Source organism: Ostrea edulis, chromosome 4, assembly GCF_947568905.1.
Source record: "Ostrea edulis chromosome 4, xbOstEdul1.1, whole genome shotgun sequence".
In the NCBI taxonomy this organism is placed as follows: Eukaryota; Metazoa; Mollusca; class Bivalvia; order Ostreida; family Ostreidae; genus Ostrea; species Ostrea edulis.
This window is the reverse complement of record NC_079167.1, coordinates 85086551-85110908: the sequence shown is the minus strand read 5'-3', so window position 1 is coordinate 85110908 and position 24358 is coordinate 85086551. Positions and strand designations below refer to the sequence as shown.

The 24358-nt window shown below is 32.6% G+C and overlaps 1 protein-coding gene and 1 long non-coding RNA gene across 2 annotated transcripts in view; one reads left to right on the top strand and one right to left on the bottom strand.

Annotated features, from left to right (window-relative positions):
- LOC125667904 (uncharacterized) overlaps window positions 1-24358 on the bottom strand; it is a 29894-nt gene that overhangs the window by 4696 nt on the left and 840 nt on the right. The window contains exons 2-3 of the mRNA XM_048901584.2: window positions 2736-2876; window positions 946-1324 (exon numbers count right to left, since the gene is read on the bottom strand). Coding sequence (XP_048757541.1) covers window positions 946-1324; window positions 2736-2876 — 520 coding nt within the window. The remainder of the gene's footprint in view (window positions 1-945; window positions 1325-2735; window positions 2877-24358) is intronic.
- LOC130054406 (uncharacterized) lies at window positions 13473-14223 on the top strand. Its single transcript, XR_008802717.1, has 2 exons — window positions 13473-13646; window positions 13943-14223. It is a non-coding gene; the product is annotated as an uncharacterized LOC130054406 (long non-coding RNA).

The following is a 24358-nucleotide window of genomic DNA, read 5'->3' as shown; positions in this document are numbered from 1 at the left end:
AGGTCAACACGGGCCCCTGGACACACCAGAAGTGGAATCAGGTGCTTAGAAGGACTAAGCATTCCCTATCGACCGATCACATTCGCTATGAGCCCTGTATATTCAACAAGTAATCGAAGTAATCCGTAGTAAGTATGTAAAGAACGGCCTAACAATAGGTATGAAACACTTCAGACAGCTTTTGACCCAATGTCAGGTTATATTGATGAATAAATTTGTTATAACGACCATAGAATTTGCGAAATGCTTGACTTTAAACGAGACTATTGAAACCCCTATAACATCATCTTATTTGACAGTAGCCTGGCTCGATTTAAAAACTGAACACAATCGAATATCCCACATTTTTAGCAGTAGTATTACCTGATCAAGATATAGGGCTCACGGCGGGTGTGACCGGTCAACAGGGGATGCTTACTCCTCCTAGGCACCTGATTCCACCTCTGGTGTGTCCAGGGGTCCGTGTTTGCCCAACTACCTATTCTGTATTGCTTATAGGAGTTATGAGATTGATCACTGTTCGTTATCTTCACCTTGCATTGAATGGAAGGAATGTAAGTTTGAATTGATGAATTGGACCCAGTTGTAAATATTTAAAATTTTGAAGCTTGGTCAAAAGAACATATATTAGGTTTTTCCCTTGTCAAGAGGTTTAGACAATTGGGACGCCAACTTCTCCTCTGACTGAAAACGATGCTACGTACTGTCTAAAGAGTAGTCCACGTACCGTCAGAATTCATGAAATCGATTCACACAATGTTAACATCGTTATGTTTGAGATTTCAGCGACATCCACATCTCGAAACCGTCAATCTATTAAATCTTTTAATGATAATCACTACTTTAAAGAACATTATAGACTGTGCTTTGTATTCGATAGGGACACAACACAATCTAATGCCTGCAAAGGACTTAATTGTGCCATGACTTGTGATATTGAAATACCTGTCTATCAGTGTGGGAGGACACTCTCCCACACACCTGTTTGCTCGATAGCTCTCGGGTTGAATAATAAATCTAGGATACCATTGCACTGAACTGAAACTGAATGTCCATGGTTGCAGACGACAGTAAGAATGGCTTTCTGCCAATTCCGGGGTAACAGTAGAATTTGTTGTATTAACAGCAAGTCGCTTCTGGCGTAAGTGAAAAACAGCTGCATTTAGATCCAAAAAAATCGCCAATATTGGGTTCAAATGTCGTACTCGGTTCTCCGTACCGATGACTCCAACAAAGACTCTAAGTGTTGTTTGCGATATTTGGTTCATAACGAGGTTTGTGATTTCAGCGACATGTCCTTGCTCAGTATACGATGTATTAACCTCTGAAATGTTAAAAAAAAAACCGATTTACAACAAGAATTCCATGGGATAGAGCTCTCACTCAAGGCCTCAACACATGGGAGGGATAAGAGACCAGACCAGACAGTTCACCATTAAAGCAATCTACTAAATGCACTGCATGTCTCGAGGTGCTTGTAAATCATGCTGGCAAGCTGTATTTACATATATTTCGTAGCTACATGTATTTGAAAGTTTTTCATTTAAATCCCACAGCTTTGGCCGAAACTCTGCCCCCCAAGAAGTCATGATTATACAACCAAATGACGATTTTTCGATATTGCCTCGTTGCTTAAAAGGATAGCCTTTATTGCCTCTTGTAGTAATTCTATAGTAGTCCCACCTTTTTTCGGTGGCAGAAAAGTTCAATCGACAAAAAATGAAAATTCTTATATATGAATTTGTACTGTAGCTTTGTGGATCAAGCTCATAACTCCTATAAGCAATACAAAATAGAGATTTGGGTAAACACGGACCCCTGGATATACTAAAGGTGGGATCAGGTACCTAGGAGGAGTAAGCATCCCATGTGGACCGGTCACATCCGCCGTGAGCCCTATATTTTGATCAGGTAAAAGGATTTATTGGTAGTCAAAATCAGTGTGCCAAGAACGCCTAATAATTGGTATGAAACACGTCATACAGCTTTTTGACCCAATGACAGGTTGTATTGGCAAACGTTATAACGACCATAGCATTTGCAAAATGCTGACTTTAAACGGGACTTTTGAAACCCCTGCACCATTAACCTGTTTGTCAGTAGCCTCGTTCGATTTCAAAACTGATCACACGCAGCACAAGCTCTTGTGTATCGAATAAGGTGAGAGAAATAAACGCCATATGCAGGTGATAATGGAATATTGCTGCATAAATACATGGGAAAATGACGATGGAGAAGCTGAGATAATCTTGTTTAAGTTTAGTTGTTCGTTTACTTCATTCTCTGTTTTTAATAAAATATCATATTACATACCATTAGTAATAACAATTGAATTCTAACGTATTATCTTTTTCATAAAGTAAATGCGATCAATATTTACAGTTGCAATCTACAGAAAGACAGTTGGAACAGAAAAAAATCAAATGTTTCATTGATCTCTGGCTACTTAAAGATGCACCTTGTAAGAAGAGCGGCAAGAACTGGATTGGAGCAACCTAAAACTATCGTTAACATGGCAAGTATGATAGAGAATGGTTCGCGGTATGAGGATATATAGAAGTTGAGTTACAGCCAATAAGGGTCGACAAATGGATTCAGACAGTAGTAGGAGGGTGTGGGAGTTATATATATATTTGTGGATGGATGTGTGAGTCATGATTTAAATTGAAGATTGATTAGCAAGTTGCAGACACTACAGGTCTCAATAATCTGAAGTACTGACTGTAAAACCCTACCAGTAGATAGGTCAAATGGCGATGATACTTGAACAGAGAATAACCGGTGCATGTGTCCCGTGAAAGCAATCTCTATTTTTGCCACTTGTCCATTAACAGGTGCCCTGGATAAGTCAAATTCAACCATTCCATCAGAAGATTCTGAAAGAAGACAAAAATTCTACTCGTGTTGCAGCAATATTTTGTCATGTAATTGGTGAAAAGTGGAAAACAAAGGAATCATAAATGTTCTTAAAATTATGTAGTTTCGCGATATTCCTTTCTCCCATAAATAAAATAATAATACCATATTTATATAGCACCCTTTTCATACACTATGTACGCTCAAAGGTGCTTTACAATGCATATATACCTTACAAGGAATGTTATACACATAATACATAGAAAATAAATAAAACATTAAAAGCTGTACCTATCCTCATTGTACATATAAAACATGAAAACACAAGATGCCATAGATATGCTAGATAAGAATAAACATCAGTTTCAGGGCGTATTAAAATAATAATGAAATACACACACGCACACACAGCATATAATGTCTCGGGTATAATACATTAAAACATACAATTCCCCCCCCCCTTTTTTTTTTTATAAAACATCACAAAATGGTACTCGAAAGCTAAGACACAGTCTTTAGTTTTCACAGTTTTTCACAGAATCTAACCTACACGAATGACTGAAATGATAGAAACTAGTCCTGGAAAACTTGATGGAAAAAATGTGTTTTCAGTGACTTCTTGAATGCACACAGTGTTCTACAGTCCCTTACATGTTCTGGAAGGGCATTCCACAGTTTTGGAGTTATTGTTCTGAAACACCGATCTCCGTATGTTACGGTTCGACTTTTTGGAATAACTAAAGTGACTAAAATGTGTGCTATAACTTGTGCTACAACATTCTTTCTAATGATAGGTTGTATATACAATCAATAATACTAACAAAGACTATTATTACCATTATAACGACCACACCATTTGAAACCCCTTTAACACCAATTCCTTTGTCAAGCACCTGCCTCGGCGTATGGACACGATTTGAGCTGAAAATTTTCAAATTTTATTTTCCCAGTTTTATTGTTTACAATGCTTAACTAAAGTATTTCTAATGGTCAACCAAAATTTGAATATCAGTTGTTAAGTTATAAGCGAGAAACAGCACTCACAATTCTTTGTTATGTAAACAAGGCTCGTGCTATGTTTTTGTTTACATATAGATAGCTTAATAGAAAATAGAGTGTTTAAAACAAAATGAGATGTGCCAAACACTAGAAACTATTGAATTGTGTTAAGAATTCACTTGTGAATTAAAAAAAACACCCTGCTTTAAACGAAACATTTACTAGTTTATTTAACCTATGTAAACAAAAACATGACACGAGCCTTGTTTACATAACAAGGACTTGTAACCTCTGTATCTCCCATGTACCTTGACTACTGACATTCAAATGTTTAGTAAGTATCCCCTGTCGACCGGTCACACCCGCCGTGAGCCCTATATCTTGATCAGGTAAACAGATTTAACCGTAGTCAAACTCAGTGTGCCTAGAACGGCCTAACAAGTGGTATGAAACACGTCAGACAGCATTTGACCCAATGATAAGTTGTATTGACGGACTAGATCGTTATAACGACCATAGAATTTGTGAATTCAAACGAGACTGTTGAAAACCCTGCACTATCAACTTGTTCGTCAGTAGCCTTCTTCGATTCAAAAACTGATCATACGCAGAACAAGTTCTTGTGTATCGAATCAGTTGAGATATATACATATCATATGCAGGTGACAATGGAATATTGCTACATCGATATGGGAAGTTTACGATGGAGAAGCTGAAATCAGCCCGTTTGACGAAAAGTTGAGTTGTACCAAATTTTGCATGGCATATGAGGGGACGGGCTATGCTACGCTTCACTTCACATAAGTGTTTATGATTCCAAGTCTTAGGTGTTGTGGTATTTTGTTCCACAGGTTTTACACCTGCGTATTGTAAAGAAGTCTTGAGTACTTGTGTGATTAACTTTGGTAATCGAAGATGTGATTTGATTCAGAACGCAGACGATAAGAAGCAGATGATTGAAATTCAAATAACTCACCAAGATAATCGGGAGCCAAACCGCAAAAAATTTTTAAATAATAAATTATTTTCATGTAAATCAACTAGCTCATAAACGGTCAGCCAACCAAGTTTCTCAAATAATGGTTTAGAAGGGGAATCTGGACTTGCAATCAGAATTATCCTTTCAGGTCTTTTTTTCTTGAATATTCGTATAGAATATGGTGTATGATTTTAGAATAATTGGCTACATGTACCAGTTGAGCACAAACTAGTTTATCATTCTTTTGCAGTTAAGTTTGTAGTTCAGACTTTCTATTCAAAACACATCAGGAAGTATACTAGTATTTTACTGTATATTAATAGAAGTTGGCACTGCAATTAGAAAAATATAATAGACGACATTTTCATATTCAATATTTATCACATGTTCACTTTTTTATCCAGTGGATATCACCTATTACATATAATCCTTACCCTGTGTATTCCTACGCCGTTTGTAACGTCATAAACAGACATCAATTTTACGTAGTTTGTTTACAATATGTCAGGAAGTAAAATTCCCAACAATACAGCAATGTAAATGAATAACTGGAGGGTGGGGGGTTAACAAGTCATGATGGGATTAAAAGAATCTCCCATGGATTGTGGTTTTATATAACTTATATCCAACTCGTGCGTTTTATATCCTCTCACCAAGGCTCGGGCATATAAAACACACAGCTCGTTGAATATAAATCATATCAAACCACAAACTATCGGAGATCTTATACATGTACATATTAATTTCTTGCTCTTGTAATCATGATCGGTATACAGAATCTGTTAGCTCGTACTATTCATTTTCGTACTGAAAGAGAAAACTTCACCTCTTTTATTTTCCTTCAAGCAAAAAGATTTTTTAGTTTTTTATATCTTTATTTCATTCATGTTTTGTGATATTCTTGTGTTCACTATTTTCGCAATGCTTTTAGTTTTTGTTTTGTTTTAGAAATTATCCATGTTTCATTCAAAAAGCAAGGCAAATTAATTTGTAAACACGAAATGTGCTAAATTTTAATCTGTGCATTGATTAATGTCTTCAGCTTTAAAACATAAAACACTTCTGTATTTTTTATTTGTAAACTGTTTTTCGATTGCCTTAAAGGTTAACATTGCCAGCATAATATATGTATTCTGCATTGTAGTTATTGTATAGTTCATGAATAAAAAAATTCTGTTTGTATTTAAATCGTCTATTTCAGAGGGATAAAGATTCATGCAAAGCTTATATTTTTAAAGTTTTATTTTTGTTTTATTAGGAATTCAAGTAATATATCTTTGATACATTTTCATGATTAAGTAATTCTAGGAATGTGTCATTGTTATTTGTTTAAATACTTAAACTCCTACGCGACGTTTCTGAGATTTGTTTCTAAAACTACTTTCTCACCTCCTCGATAGAAAGAATTCTCGTATGATTTCAGAAATAGGTTTAAATTTCATATTGTAGTAATATTACCATCTGTCGTAATATCGTCTACATTTAGCTCGTGATTAGTTCTCATTAATGCAAATCTCCAATTGATCTACATATTTTTCTCCCCTTCTCTACTACACAACTTAGCAATACCTGTATATACACCCATCTGTAATACATGAGAGTGCTGTTGCTTATGTTCAAGGAAAACGTGTACAAAAAATGAAATATTGAAATTGCACATTACTTGGTTCACATAGTTGAACAAGTACACGCTATCTGTTATATCAGATAGAAAAATGAATACCATTGAGATGATAAATGGATCTTTCCTGAATAACCTAGATAAACTGATGTCAAATTTTAATCTTTACCTTAAAGGTCAGAGCTTAATGCCCTGAGAAAATAAATACCGGTATATATGGATACCCACTTCCACCACTTCCAGGGTTTGAACCTACCATATCCTGCGAAAACAAATCTGCTAGTAACTTGCGACTATATATATATATATATATATATATATATATATATATTTAAAAAATATGAAAAGAAAACACAGAAATCCTCCGTAAAGCTTTAGCGGTTTCATTACATCTTCAGAAGCTTTACAAAAATGTATATATATATATATATATATATATATATATATATATATATATATATATAATGTTTATATATATATAATGTTTATATATATATATATATATATATATACATATATATATATATATATATATATATATATATATATATATATCTCAGTGGCGTAGCTTCCATTGAGGCAACCGAGGCAGTTGCCTCGGTAAAAAAAACCCACCTTTTACGTTATTAAAATGTCGATAACTTCTGGGGGGCGCAGCCCCCAGACCCCCTGCCTCGGTAATATTCGAACCCAAGCTACGCCTATATATATATATATATATATATATATATATATATATATATACAACTTAGCAATACCTGTATATACAACCATCTGTAATATATATATATATATATATATATATATATATATATATTGAACATAAGCAACAGCACTCTCATGTATTACAGATGGTTGTATATACAGGTATTGCTAAGTTGTATGTATATATATATATATATATATATATATATATATATATATAATTACTTTCGCAATGATCAGTAAAACTATAGGTAAAAAATAAAAGATACACGAAGACGTTTAGTTTACTGTTTGTGACGTAACGTCGCTATGTTACTAAATGTAAAGCTTCTGAAGATTTGAAATGAAAGCGCTAAAGCTTTACTAAACGTCTTCGTGTTTCATTTTTATTTTTTACCTATATATATATATATATATATATATATATATCTCCAAATTGTGTTTTTAAAAAATCACAGTGTCCGGTATAAAATATTCAAAGAAATAGAATAAACAGCGCTTGCGTTAAATTTTTAACTTTGTGTACTGTTTATTCTATTTCTTTGAATATATAAATATATATATATATATATATATATATATATATATATATATATATACATGTAAGAATCTAAAGTGTGATGGTCTGCGCCAAAGTGCGATGGTTTGTTAACGTTACGGACGCCAAAGTGCGATGGCCACGCCAAAGTCCGATGGTGCGGAGTTCAGTGACGTCACGTCATTGTGACGTCATGCTTAACGTCTTTCAAAATAAAACCGAAGAAATGCAACACGGAAGACAGTAACGGCAAGGTATACAAAGTTGAGGATAGTGAGAACGGCAAAGTACATTTGTTCTTTAATTCATGATCATTTATTATGTGTGACGTACACGTAATGTCAAAATCCTGGGGATATGCTATAATGCAAAACATTCTATACGATTTCGCCTTGGAAAATTTTGTGTTTAATAACACGACAACTAGATGGTAATGAAATAGGTGCCTAAGTCGAACTGCTTATTTTCTATGGATGGATTTTGCACTGATATTTCAGTGAAATAATACACGGTTGGTTCAGTCTGTACCACAACACTATGTCGTTTACAAACCAATGGATTTCGGTGTGTCACACCATCGCACTTTGGCGTGTCAGACCATCGCACTTTGGCGCATGAGTGTGGACCATCGCACTTCAACGTGTCACACCATCGAGGTTTGGCGTGACCATCGCACTTTGGAGTCCCATCGCACTTTGGAGTCTCTCTCTCTCTCTCTCTCTCTCTCTCTCTCTCTCTCTCTCTCACACACACACAATGAAAGAGCTATAGCTTTACGGAGGATTTCTGTGTTTTCTTTTCATATTTTTTTTTATATTAATATTAGTATCCGATTACTGAGACTCTATTTCAATTTTGGATTCTCTATAGGTATAAGGAGATTTGGCATTGTTATCTTCATTTGTTTTATTGATCACTGTTCGCTTCATTCACCTTTTTAATATACATGTTCGTTCTTTGTTATAGGTGTGAAATCTCCCTTAGAAAAACCCCGCCTATTTGGGAAGAGAAAAACAAATCATTCCAAGACAGAAAACATAAAGAAGCCCTTGGATAAGAATGTGCTCTCACCAGTAGGTCATTTTTCAGCGAATGAAAATAACGAATAACTTGAGAATTTTTTAATAATTTTCCTTACAAAAATACCGAGAGCGCCGTCAACGTTGCAATTAATGTTCATTCATAGTCATGTAAATTAAAATGAAATGAAACAAAGGTTAGTTACACGAGCATTTACACAGCATTCATACTCTACATCATATAGTATAGCAAGGTCGTTAAACTTTGAATAGGTAAAACAGTACGCACGCATCAAAGTCGCCCGCTAGTTTATACCAACCTTCCAAAGTGTTTTAAAAGGATGAGATATTTTCAATAAATGCAAGAAATAATACGTAAAGGAAACCTTTCAGAAACCTTCATGCTTTTATTTTTAAAATTGAAGATAACGAACAGTGATCAATCTCATAACTCCTATAAGCAATACAAAATAGAGAGTTGGGCAAACACGGACCCCTAGATATACCAGAGGTGAGATCAAGTGCCGAGGAGGAGTAAACATCCCCTGTCGACCGGTCACACCCGCCGTGAGCCCTATATCTCGATCGGGTAAACGAAGTTATCCGTAGTCAAAATCAGTGTGCAAAGAACGGTTTAACAATCAGTATGAAACACATCAGACATCATTTGACCCAATAAGTTGTATTAGCAAACTAGATCGTTATAACAATCATAGAATTTGCATAATATTGACTTTAAACGAGGCTGTTGAAACCCCTGTAACATTAACTTGTGTTTCAGTAGCCTGCTTCAATTTAAAAATTGATTATACGCAGAACAAGCTCTTGCATATCGAATTAGATAAGATATATAAACACTATAATTATGCAGGTGATAATGGAATATTGCCACGTAGATTTGGGAAGTTGACGAAAGAGAAGCTAAAGTCATCCCGTTTGTCATAAAGTTGAGTTGTTAGTTTGCCGTCAACATCCAAGTTCAATAAAATATCTAAATACGAAACAGACGGGAAAACTTCGTGGTTTTTTTTATTTTGACTTCATTGGAATATATCGAATTGTCGTTATTTCTAAATATCGAATTGAAGGCCACAGCAAGAGATTTTTTCTTCTCATGTAGAAGCTTTTTAATAAATTCTGCCTAATTAGAATTCAAAAAACAGGTCAACTAACAAAGGATTACAATTAGTACCCATAGGAATCCCAGCAGACTGTTGGAAGACCTGATCACCAAAGGCTACGAAGATATTGTCAATGAGGAACTCCAGCATCGTTTGATATCAACCTTAGAGTTCTTGTGCGTAGAATCAGTGTGATGTTTAACAAAGTAATTTTATAAATGACTGGTTACTAGATATAAATATGTTCTTTTTGCATTTTTGTTGAAGAAGCAACTGTTTACGATGTCAAATTTACTAAAAGTTCTTTTGGGTGTTTTTTTAAGACTCCAAATTTTATTTACACCATGTCCCGCATATATTGTGGCACTGTATGTTTAAATTTTCTCCTTTATAGCTGTTAATATTTCCGTGAGGGGCAAATATAGGGGTTGGTAGAACATTTACTGGATCAATGGATATATGAAAGGTGAATATAACGAACAGTGATCAATTTCATAACTCCAATAAGCAATACTAAATAGGGAGTTGGACAAACATGGACCCCTGGACACACCAGAAGTGGGATCAGCTCAGGTGCCTAGGAGGAGTAAGCATCCCTTTTCGACCGGTCACACCCGCCTTGAGCCCTATATTTTGATCGGGTAAATGGAATTATCCCTAGTCAAAATCATTGTGCCAAGACCGGCATAGCAATCGATATGAAATAAGTCAGACAGCTTGACCCCATGGTAGGTTGTATCGGCAAACTAGATCGTTATAACGACCATAGAATTTGCGATATGCTGACTTTAAACGAGACTGTTGAAACCCCTGCACAATCAATTTGTTTGTTAATAGCCTGCCTGGATATAAAAACTGATCTTTCTTTTTATGGGGTTTTGAGAAGTTTAAGAATCTAGTATATGTACGGTAACTCATATTTATTCGTCTCATCGACTGGGATATTAAATGTGTTTAAAACTGAAACATGATTTCAAAGATCCCTTGATATTTTGAAAGGACCGTTGGAGGATTATCAAATGTGGAATTATACTAAGTTCGTTTAAAATATAGTTGTAATATTGAGTCTTACTAACAAAGACAATATGCAAAGTGAAGATAACGAACAGTGATCAATCTCATATTTAATGTGATTTATATTTTGAAATATAATCACATCTTAGGCACCTGATCCCACCTCTGGTGTGTCCAGGGGTCCGTGTTTGCCCAACTCTCTATTTTGTATTGCTTATAGGAGTTATGAGATTGATCACTGTTCGTTATCTTCATCTTTCATCAGTAAACCTCGAAATAATGTAAATCACGTTGACATATTAAAATAGTATTTTCTTATAATCAATCATTTTAAACTTCAGAATTTGAAAGTTAAATAGATGAATAAACCGGGTTGAAAAATTTTCCAGTGTGCAAAAGAATATATACGTATTGCATCAATATGACCAAACAGGAGTAGATTATGTGAGATATGTCACGTGATGACAACAACGTTGGATTATATCGTTCCACTGGGCCCTTATCTTTACTCCACACTAAATATTAACTGCGGTGATGGAGAGACTTCAGACGTGTTGTGGCACAACACATGCGAAAATTGGTGTGTTAAAACAAGCACAATACAGCATGTTTGGCCTGTTCTCAATTTTGCATTCTTTGTAGGATTGATGAAATTGAGCACTGTTCGCTATCTAAACTTTCTCATTTTGAAATCCTACAAAACGCAATAAGAATGTGCTGAAGCAATATTCCAACGACATACATCCTACCGATTAGAGTTTTTAATCCCAATTAAACAGATCAAACTGTATTGACGCAAAGAAAAGTAATTAATTACGTGTATTTTATTGTTATAAAATGAAAAAGAAAAATTGAAAATATTCGCACGAAAGACGAAATTTTTAAATTATTTGATTCTAATGAAATGAATTATAAAGTACTGTTGTTGTTGTTGTTCTGTTTTTGTTTTTTTTTTTACTGTGAACCATATGTCTAATGGATATACATGATTGTTTCTCTTTAAAAAAAAATGTCATTTTCAGCATGACATATTCATAAGGTAAAGTAGGAATTTTTCAAAGTAAGAGGAAAAAAATTACAAATTTTCTGTTCATCAATAAAATCAAATCACAAACACCAGAAAAATTAGAATAGGGAGGATTATCTCCTAAATCATATCATGAATAAACTAATTAATTTTCTGCTCTTAAATTTTAATATTTATGAAGATATTTTCCCTGTTTACATAATTCTGAAACATTTGTTGTTGAACAAGTCTGAAAGCAGAGGTTGTTAAGGCTGCCGGCTGTTAAGGCAATATTTTTGTAAGAACATTTTTCTCATTTTATCAAAAATTTACCCTTTTCATCTATATACAAAATACATTCATTTTATTTATATAAATAATAATATGTCGGGGAAACTATCCAACCAGAATACAGCATATCAATTAGATCTCATGTAGAACACATTGTAATAAAGAAACGTGTTACTGAAAAGCAGAATATTAATTAAAATCATTCTCATTAATTAGGATTGATCTATTCCCTTTTTCATTATTAATCCTAATGAAATATATTATAATGTGTTGACACAAAGTTTGATCTAATTGGAACGTACTGATCCTATTATTTAATCATGAAGCAATATTCAAAAGAAAAACCACGGTGTTCAAGGGATTCTTCAATAGTAATAAACAAATGAAAGTGTATCATATCCCACCTCTGGTGTGTCCAGGGGTCCGTGGTTGCCCAACTTTCTATTTTGTATTGCTTATAGGAGTTATGAGATTGATCACTGTTCGTTATCTTCACCTTTCATCAAAGCAATATCTAACCAAATTAGGGCGTAGTGATTATTCATTTGAAACGATCCATGAAAATGTATTTTAAAAGCAATACCTAACAAATGTAGGACATATTGATTATTTATTTCAAACAATATAGGAAATTTATTAAAGCAATATCTAACCAAGGCAGTACGTATTGATAAGATCATCTCAACCAAATAAAACGAACCCCGCCAAAATCTTCTTTGTGTTCACCTTCCAATTCACCATAAAACAGCAATATAAAAACACGAAGTAAAGATAACGGACAATGACCAACCCCATCAATCTTATACATTTTGTGAATATGTTGGTTAGAAAGTGAAAGCAACAGAAGAAAATAATTAGAATTTTTTATCTAAATCAATACTTATTTCGAGAGAGACATAGTGCATTTATTTTCCAAACACATTCTGAACATTTAAAGTTTCCTTACCGTAGAATTTAAAAAATAGTATAGTTCTTTCTAATATTGAATTCTCAACTCATCATACAATGTACATTTGCGATGTTTTTTGCGCAATATCAACTTCGACGTTTATAATACTTACTGTGACGTCATAGTACCTTCGGGTATGTAGTCGTGCGTGACGTTGCTATGAGAGATAAACACGACTGAAGAAGACCGGTAACACGGTCGAAATATTTCTACAAAGTTTTTAGAGTTTTTTCTATTTATATATATCCAAATGTGAAAAATTGCCTCAGTATCCGGTAATTAATAGGTAAAATATTAAATAAAATATGACAACATGTTGTAAAACGTAAGCGCTTTCATTTTGAAATCTTCAGACGTTTTACATTATTAAAACATATATATTGTGCCGTTACCTATTTTCGATAGTATCCTAATTTCGATAGATTATTATTTTTAACGATCATTCGATATTGTAATGTCATTTTTCGGAACGTTTTTTCCCAAAATCAGCGTCAGTAACAAGAAGTGTCAGATAGCCAAAAAGATCGAGAATTACGCTTTTCAAAGAGGTAAGACTACAATTCTGTATGCATCTTTTCTGAAAACGCCATTTTTCCCAATGCCAAAAAAACCACAATAAAAATCTGATTATTTCCCGTCGAAAACAGCGTCCTATTCACCTATGCTGTCGTCTGATAATAAAACTCAATGTTGTGTTCTAAAAATAGATAAGCCTCTCTTTGGGTGAACTATCGGTTCAAGAGAACAGTATGGAAACGCATTATAGTTATAATACCATACGTTTTTAAAATAAATCTCTGTTTTAAAATTTGTTTTTATTGATTTCTTGTTTATTTCTTTGCAGATATTTTCCATCCAGAGAGGAAATTATAAGAATGATGATCCAGAGGCCTTGGCCAATGCTTTCCAGTCGGTAAAATGTGGAATGAGTGTCCATGCTGAATTGTTACTGCCAAATGTTTCCAATTCCCCTAGACAACTTTAAAATATGATAAATGGGCGTAATAACATTGGGGCGTGTGTCTTCAGGACCTTCACCACTTTTTAAAAATTGTTTGAAGTTGCTTTATTTGTTCATTATTAAATGTAATCAATTTGGTCGAAAAAATAAAAATAAAAGAATCATTCTATTTAATAGATCGGTAAAGTTGGCTACTAGTAACCAGCTACTAGTAACTGGCTACTTAAAAAGAGAAAAGTTGGCTACTAGTAGCCAGCTACTTGAACCAGGAAAAGTTAGCTACTAGTAGCCAGTTACTAGTAGCCAGCTACTAAAAGTAAGAAAAGTTAGCTACTCGTAGCCAGCTACTACAAAATATAAAAGTTATAATTACTGATAGCTCGCTACCAGATAAAGGTTAATGAGTTTGAAAATTATTATCTATCAGATTTATTTCTAAAGAGGACGAGGAGTCGTATGAAATTTCATGCTCAATTATCCCCAATTACATAGCGTTGCAATGCAAAATACGAATAAATTTTTCAACTGAGTGTTTACTTTAAAAGTGAAAAGGATTTAATTCAGACCTTCAATCATTTGATATACCATCCATTTTGAGATATCTGCTACTTTTACAATTTGATTCGAGTTACCCTGAAATTTCAACATAAGTGTGAATACCGTAAGAAATTTTATGTTTGACTTTATGTTTGTATTAGATATCTGATGAATTTACGACTATACATATGGCAAGAAGTGATAGATGGTGTTCTGGTACGCCATGAATTTTCAGATATCGCTCTTTAGGAAATCCGTTACTTATACATTTTGATTATCGGTACAATCAAATTTCAAGATCCGTGTGAATACCTTAAGGAACTTCGTGTTTATATCATATATTTAACTAACTTACAACGATACGTATGGCGAGTAGTGATATTGGGTATCGTAATATGTCATCAATTTTCAGATATCACGCTTAAGGAAGTCAACTACATATACCTTTTGATAGCAGGTAAACTGAAATTTGAAGTTTTTCATAAATATCTTAAGGAACTCTGACTAATTTATAACTACCCACGTGAAGAGGTGTGATATTAGGTATCTTGATATGCCAACAATTTTCGGATATCATACTTAACGAAGTCAGCTACTTATACCTTTTCATTTCCAGTAATCTAAAATTTCAAGTTTTTCATAAATATCTTAAAGAACTCCTTGTTTGTATTAGATATCTGACTAGTTTACAACTATCCATGTGAAGTGGAGTGGTACTAGGTATCTTGATATGCCATCAATTTTCAGATATCACCCTTAAGGAAGTCAGCTACTTATACCTTTTGATTGCAGGTACCATGAAATTTGAAGTTTTCTACCAATTTTTTAAGAAACTCTGAGTTTGTATTAGATATCTGACTAATTTACAATTATCAAAGTGAAGAAGAGTGATATTTGGTGTCTTGACATGCCATAAATTTCCAGATATCACACTTAAGGAAGTCAGCTACTTATACCTTTTGATTCCTGGTAACCTGAAATTTCAAGTTTTTCATAAATATCTTAAAGAACTCCTTGTTTGTATTAGATATCTGACAAATTTACAACTATCCATGTGAAGTGGAATGGTATTAGGTATCTTGATATGCCATCAATTTTCAGATATCACACTTAAGGAAATCAGCCACTTATACCTTTTGATTCCTGGTAACCTGAAATTTCAAGTTTTTCATAAATATCTTAAAGAACTCCTTGTTTGTATTAGATATCTGACAAATTTACAACTATCCATGTGAAGTGGAATGGTATTAGGTATCTTGATATGCCATCAATTTTCAGATATCACACTTAAGGAAGTCAGCTACTTATACCTTTTCATTTCCAGTAATCTAAAATTTCAAGTTTCCCGTACATATCTTAAGAAACTCTGCGTTTGTAATAAATATATCATTCATTTACCATCTCACATATGACAAGGAGTGATATTAAATATCTTAATATGCCATCAATTTTCAGATATCACGAGTAAGGAAATCAGCTACTTATAGCTTTTGATTCCATGTAGCCTAAAATTTCAGGCTTTTCGCAAATATCTAAAGGAACTCTGTCTTTGTATCATAAATATCATTAATTTACCATCTTACATACGACAAGGAGTGAGATTAAGTCTCTTAATATGTCACCAATTTTCAGATATCACGCTTAAAGAAGTAAGTTACTTATATATTTTGATTCCAAGAAACTTAAAATTTAAAGCTTTTAGCAAATATTCTAAGAAGTCTGTGTTTGTATTAGATATCGTATTAATTTACCAGTAAACATATGACAAGGAGTTATATTAGGTATCTTGATATGCCATCAATTCTGAGATATTACGTTTAAGGAAGTCAGCTACTTATACCTTTTGATTGCATTCAACCTAAAATTTCAAGTTTTCCGTAAATATCTTAAGTAACTCTGCGTTTATATTCGATATCTGACTAAGTTCCAACTATCCACGTGAAGAGGAGTGATATTAGGGATCTTAATATGCCATCAATTTTCAGATATCATGCTTAAAGAAGTCAGTTACTTATATCTTTTGATTCCAAGAAGCTTAAAATTTAAAGCTTTTAGCAAATATTCTAAGAAGTCTGTGTTTGTATTAGATATCTGTCTAACTTACAACTATCCACATAAAGAGGAGTGATATTAGGTATCTTGATAGACAATTAATTTTCAGATATCACCCTTAAGGAAGTCAGCTACTTATACTTTTTGATTCTAAGTAACCTGAAATTTGAAGTTTTCCGTAAATATCTTGAGGAACTCTGCATTTGTATTAGATATCTGACTAACTTACAACCATCCACGTGAAGTGGAGTGATATTAGGTATCTTTATACCGATTATCATACCTCTTCACGTGAATAGTAGTTTACTAGTCAGAGATCTAACAGAAACACAGAGTTCCTTAAGCTATATACAAAACACTTTAAATTTCAGGATGTCTGGAATCAAAAGGTATAAGTAGCTGACTTCGTCGAACGCGATATCTCAAAATTGATTGCATATCAAGACACTTCATATAAAGCCCTGTAATATCGGCAAAGATAAATTCGTCAGATATCTAACATATCTATCTGAAAATTGATGGCATATCAAGATACCTAATATCACTTCTCTTCAGGTTGATAGTATATAATTAGTCTGATATCTAATACAAACACACAGTTCCTTAAAAGATATCTACAAAACATTTGAAATTTCAGGTAACCAGGAATCAAAAGTTCTAAGTAGCTAGCTAACTTCCTTAAGCGTGATATCTGAAAATTGAAGGCATAATAAGACACTTAATATCACTCCTTGTCATATGTGAGATGGTAAATTAATGATATAGCTAATACAAACGCAGAGTTCCTTAAGATATGTACGGAAAACTTTTTCAGGCTACCTAGAATCAAATGTTATAAGTAGCTGACTTCCTTAAACGTGATATCTGAAAATTGATGGCATATCAAAATGCCTAATATCACATCTTGTCATGTGTGCATTGGTAAATTAATCAGATATCTAAAACAAACAGGGAGCTCCTTAAAATATTTTCTGAAAACTTGAAATTTCAGGTTACATGTAATCAAAATGTACAAGTAGCTGACTTCCTTAAGCGTGATATCTGAAAATTGAAGGCATATCAAGATACCTAATATAACTCCTTGTCATATGTGCATTAGTAATTTCATCAGATATCTAAAACAAAAACGGAAATCCTCAAAATATATACTAAACACTTGAAATTTCAGTTTACCTGCAATCAAAATGCACAAGTAGCTGACTTCCTTAAGGGTGATATCTGAAAATTGATGGCATATCAAGATACCTAATACCATTCCACTTCACATGGATAGTTGTAAATTTGTCAGATATCTAATACAAACAAGGAGTTCTTTAAGATATTTATGAAAAACTTGAAATTTCAGGTTACCAGGAATCAAAAGGTATAAGTAGCTGACTTCCTTAAGTGTGATATCTGGAAATTTATGGCATGTCAAGACACCAAATATCACTCTTCTTCACTTTGATAATTGTAAATTAGTCAGATATCTAATACAAACTCAGAGTTTCTTAAAAAATTGGTAGAAAACTTCAAATTTCATGGTACCTGCAATCAAAAGGTATAAGTAGCTGACTTCCTTAAGGGTGATATCTGAAAATTGATGGCATATCAAGATACCTAGTACCACTCCACTTCACATGGATAGTTGTAAACTAGTCAGATATCTAATACAAACAAGGAGTTCTTTAAGATATTTATGAAAAACTTGAAATTTCAGGTTACCAGGAATGAAAAGGTATAAGTAGCTGACTTCCTTAAGTGTGATATCTGAAAATTGATGGCATATCAAGATACCTAATACCATTCCACTTCACATGGATAGTTGTAAATTTGTCAGATATCTAATACAAACAAGGAGTTCTTTAAGATATTTATGAAAAACTTGAAATTTCAGGTTACCAGGAATGAAAAGGTATAAGTAGCTGACTTCCTTAAGTGTGATATCTGAAAATTGATGGCATATCAAGATACCTAATACCATTCCACTTCACATGGATAGTTGTAAATTTGTCAGATATCTAATACAAACAAGGAGTTCTTTAAGATATTTATGAAAAACTTGAAATTTCAGGTTACCAGGAATCAAAAGGTATAAGTAGCTGACTTCCTTAAGTGTGATATCTGGAAATTTATGGCATGTCAAGACACCAAATATCACTCTTCTTCACTTTGATAATTGTAAATTAGTCAGATATCTAATACAAACTCAGAGTTTCTTAAAAAATTGGTAGAAAACTTCAAATTTCATGGTACCTGCAATCAAAAGGTATAAGTAGCTGACTTCCTTAAGGGTGATATCTGAAAATTGATGGCATATCAAGATACCTAGTACCACTCCACTTCACATGGATAGTTGTAAACTAGTCAGATATCTAATACAAACAAGGAGTTCTTTAAGATATTTATGAAAAACTTGAAATTTCAGGTTACCAGGAATCAAAAGGTATAAGTAGCTGACTTCCTTAAGTGTGATATCTGGAAATTTATGGCATGTCAAGACACCAAATATCACTCTTCTTCACTTTGATAATTGTAAATTAGTCAGATATCTAATACAAACTCAGAGTTTCTTAAAAAATTGGTAGAAAACTTCAAATTTCATGGTACCTGCAATCAAAAGGTATAAGTAGCTGACTTCCTTAAGGGTGATATCTGAAAATTGATGGCATATCAAGATACCTAGTACCACTCCACTTCACATGGATAGTTGTAAACTAGTCAGATATCTAATACAAACAAGGAGTTCTTTAAGATATTTATGAAAAACTTGAAATTTTAGATTACTGGAAATGAAAAGGTATAAGTAGCTGACTTCGTTAAGTATGATATCCGAAAATTGTTGGCATATCAAGATACCTAATATCACACCTCTTCACGTGGGTAGTTATAAATTAGTCAGAGTTCCTTAAGATATTTATGAAAAACTTCAAATTTCAGTTTACCTGCTATCAAAAGGTATATGTAGTTGACTTCCTTAAGCGTGATATCTGAAAATTGATGACATATTACGATACCCAATATCACTACTCGCCATACGTATCGTTGTAAGTTAGTTAAATATATGATATAAACACGGAGTTCCTTAAGGTATTCATACGGATCTTGAAATTTGATTGTACCGATAATCAAAATGTATAAGTAACGGATTTCCTAAAGAGCGATATCTGAAAATTCATGGCGTACCAGAACACCATCTATCACTTCTTGCCATATGTATAGTCGTAAATTCATCAGATATCTAATACAAACATAAAGTCAAACATAAAATTTCTTACGGTATTCACACTTATGTTGAAATTTCAGGGTAACTCGAATCAAATTGTAAAAGTAGCAGATATCTCAAAATGGATGGTATATCAAATGATTGAAGGTCTGAATTAAATCCTTTTCACTTTTAAAGTAAACACTCAGTTGAAAAAGTTTATTCGTATTTTGCATTGCAACGCTATGTAATTGGGGATAATTGAGCATGAAATTTCATACGACTCCTCGTCCTCTTTAGAAATAAATCTGATAGATAATAATTTTCAAACTCATTAACCTTTATCTGGTAGCGAGCTATCAGTAATTATAACTTTTATATTTTGTAATAGCTGGCTACGAGTAGCTAACTTTTCTTACTTTTAGTAGCTGGCTACTAGTAACTGGCTACTAGTAGCTAACTTTTCCTGGTTCAAGTAGCTGGCTACTAGTAGCCAACTTTTCTCTTTTTAAGTAGCCAGTTACTAGTAGCTGGTTACTAGTAGCCAACTTTACCGATCTTATTTAATGTTGTTTTAACACTAACAGCGCGCCATACTTACTATCGAAAATAGGTGACGTCAGTCAAAACAAATTTGATTATGGCGGATCTAACGAAAGTTGAAATGCTACCTGGATTTTGATAGTTTTAAACAAAAAAACAGCATATATTATTTAGATAGAGTTAATTGATTAGAAAAGATAAAATTCAGGTGAGAAATAATTCCTGAATATATTAAATATGTAAAAAATAGTACTGTACTATCGAAAACCGGTGACACCAGGATATATATATATATATATATATATATATATATATATATATATATATATATATATATATATATATATAATTTTTATCTAATTCATTAATTGTTTCGAGAGAGGCATAGTATATATTTATTTTCCAAATATAACCTGAACATCTAAAACATTCCTGTATATTCCTTACAGTAGAATTTTAGAAATAGCATTTGTCTTTAAAATATTGAATTCTCAACTCACAACACAACGAACATTTAAAAATAAAAAGGTATTCGTCTTCAATATCTTATGTTTTTCATCTATCCTATCTTTTTTATTCATATAGTATATTTGTCAATTTTGATACAAAAGTTGTCCTCCAAAGTCTAATACAAACAGTGATCAAGGAGTTACCAATATTGCATATTGCAATATCTACCTCAAGAGAAAATTAAAACACATGCTATATATCTTATACACGTCCATATTTTTGTTTATTTATCTAAAGAATTACACTGCATATACAGATATCGTATAAAATCCTATCCGTCAAGTTCATAACGTATTTATGTAAGCTATATACATCACCCATGTGCATTTTCATTTTTCTCTCTATATTTTAAATGGGGCATGGATATGATTTAAGCTGAAAATTTTCAAATTTTATTTTTTAATGTTTAGAATGCTTAACTAAGATATTACTAATGATTAACAAAAATCTGAATGTCAGTAGTCAAGGTGCATGGGAGATACAGAGGTCACAAGTCCTTGTTATGTAAACAAGGCTCGTGCCATGTTTTTATTTACATAGGTTAAATAAACAAGTAAAAGTTTCACTTAAAGCAGACTTTTTCAATTTGTAAGTGAATTCTTAACACAATTAAATATCTTCTACTGTTTAGCACGTCTCATTTTGTTTTAAACATGCGTCTTTCTATTAAACAGTCTAATGTAAACAAAAACATAGCACGAGCCTTGTTTACATAACAAAGAATTACGAGTGCTGTATCTCACGTATAACTCAAAAACTGATATTCAAAGTTTGGTTGACCATTAGAAATACTTTAGGTAAGCATTGTAAACAATAAAATTGGAAAAATAAAATTTGAAAATTTTCCAGCTCAAACATGTCTATGTTCCTTTATCTGTCGAATTCAAAGTGAACTGAACTATACCATAGACTTCTTTCATATACACTTTATATTTAGTGAATTGAGTTTTCCTTTCCTCGTATTGGAATCATCATAATCTAGTCAATAATTGATATTTGTGTTTGCATGGAAAAGTGAAGCGACCCGATGGTAATCAATTCTCATAAATCCTATGAAAATATGAAATTAAAAGTTGTGCAGACATGGACCCATTTCATTTCAATTTGTATCAGAAACATGTTGTCCAATATCATCAGTGTTAACTAACATGTTTCTTGAAGATTTTAGCAGTAGATTAAAAAGATTACGAAGAAACAGCGTTTTCAATTTTCATAAACGATTTATATATATATATATATAATTATATATATATATATATATATATATATATATATATATATATATATATATATATCCAAATAGTGTTTTTTAAAAAAAATCACAGTGTCCGGTATAAAATATTAAAAGAAATAGAATAAACAGTACACAAAGTTAAAAATTTAACGCAAGCACTTTCATTTTATAATCCTCAGGCGTTACATTTTAAAATAGTATCTATTTCTTTTAATATATATATATATATATATATATATATATATATATATATATATATAAGATATTCTTTATTTCCTCCAAGGTAATGGAGAGTTATAAGTAATTGACAACTAGAATATATATTAATTCTATATATATATATAGAATGTATATCTTAGTTTTTCAAGCATGTTATATTAGATATTCATATCAGCCTAATTTCTTATTTGCAAATAAAACACCTTTTTATTATTCCGGGGGGAAACCCGCCAAAACCATAAGATAAATGAGAATGCATACTTTTTCGATGGTGAAATAATACGTTATAAAGGATGCTTTAAGAGCCATTAAATAAGTTTAGTAAAGTGATCCACCATTACCCAAAAGGAAAAAAATATGTCGATCTACAAAGTGTATACGAAATCAGGGGAGCAATAAGATTGCTAAGGACAGATGAATTGTTCGTGTCGTTGATTAGAGTGTCTGCAATCATCATCATATCATCAGCGAATATTGATGAAGTTAGCTATTTCATATCATTGACCAATTGACCGAATGGAACATTTCATTTTAAGGACATGGACTATATCAGGCGTCTAGTTCCGACACGAGTTGTCCAGTTCCGACGCGATGTGTCCAGTTCCGACGCGAGGTGTTCACTTCCGACGTTATGTTTCCAGTTGGTATTGTCATAATTCCTAGATGTCCCTTTTAAAATCATTTACTCTCAAGTACTTATGTCATGATAGTTATTGGTTTTCTTGGCCATGACCTCATGATAATTAAGTACAACACACTGCAAATAACAGATCGTATTTGCTGCTTAAACGAAGAGCACTTAGCAGACTATGTGCGATAGCAGCCTTCACTGACCATGACATTTAGATATCTTAGAAATTATGAATAAAGTCAACAATGAAATTAAAACAATGAAATTAAATGAAATACGAGAGGTTTGCTGGGGGATTTATATGGCATCACACTGTCGAAGATTTGTTTTTATTTTCCTTGAAAATTGTCTTTTATTTATTTTTTTTTAATTATTATTATTAATGAACACCTGAAAAATCTGGGCACTATGCACACAAATACATATCCCGAAGCCAAAGAACTTCAATAACATGTTTGAATTTGTTCAGAATAAAATCATGATTTGCTGCCACAATCAGTATTTCTTTTAGATATATCACACATTTAGGATTGTATCAGTGTTTTGATTTGCTGAGACAGCTAAACTATCGCATTGGGGACCGATATATCTCTGTATCATCCTGTAACAACCAGGTTGCATCGTTCTGTGGGCTTCGATATCTCCACCTTACCATGTAACCTAGGGATTATTTAGTCCGAGGATATCTGTATCACCCTCGGAAAAAAGACTCACCCGCCCTGAAATATCAACCCAGCATTTTACGTCGAACACGGATATTACTAAAATTAAAGTCGGTTTTAACATCCCAACAATATGGCAGCAAAACTATATACTTAAAAACGTCTTTCAAACGCCTGTTTTAATTCATGTAGATTAAAATCACGCTCAAAATTAAGGTCGGATCAGCCTATTAACAAACTTAATTATTTCTTTAAAGACGTAATGCATTCCAACACTTTTTTATTTTGTTTCTCTTAGTGAATATTAGACACAATCAATCACAGGGGTCGTAAATTTCATTGATATCATATTGTACTGTGGGAAGGGTGAAGGTCTATGTAGAGTGAAAAATCAACACCGCACAATAATAGACAGAGGCCATCTAAATATACACAATGTTCTACATCTATAAATATTTTAATTTCCTTAAAATTTCATATCAAATACATTTTTGATTAATGAAATTAGTTTTTTCAGATATGTATAAATTTTATAAAGCAACAAGAAAAAGAAATGTAAAAAATAGAGCTATAAAAGATAAAATAATGAAAATGTCATAAAACTTAATTGAATTTATATAAGACTCAAAAATCTTTCATATGGAATAAAGACAAAGTTTACAGAATCATTAAATACAGATTATTGAATGGAGAGATTTAAGGAATGAATAGCCTCTAGTTGGTTTAA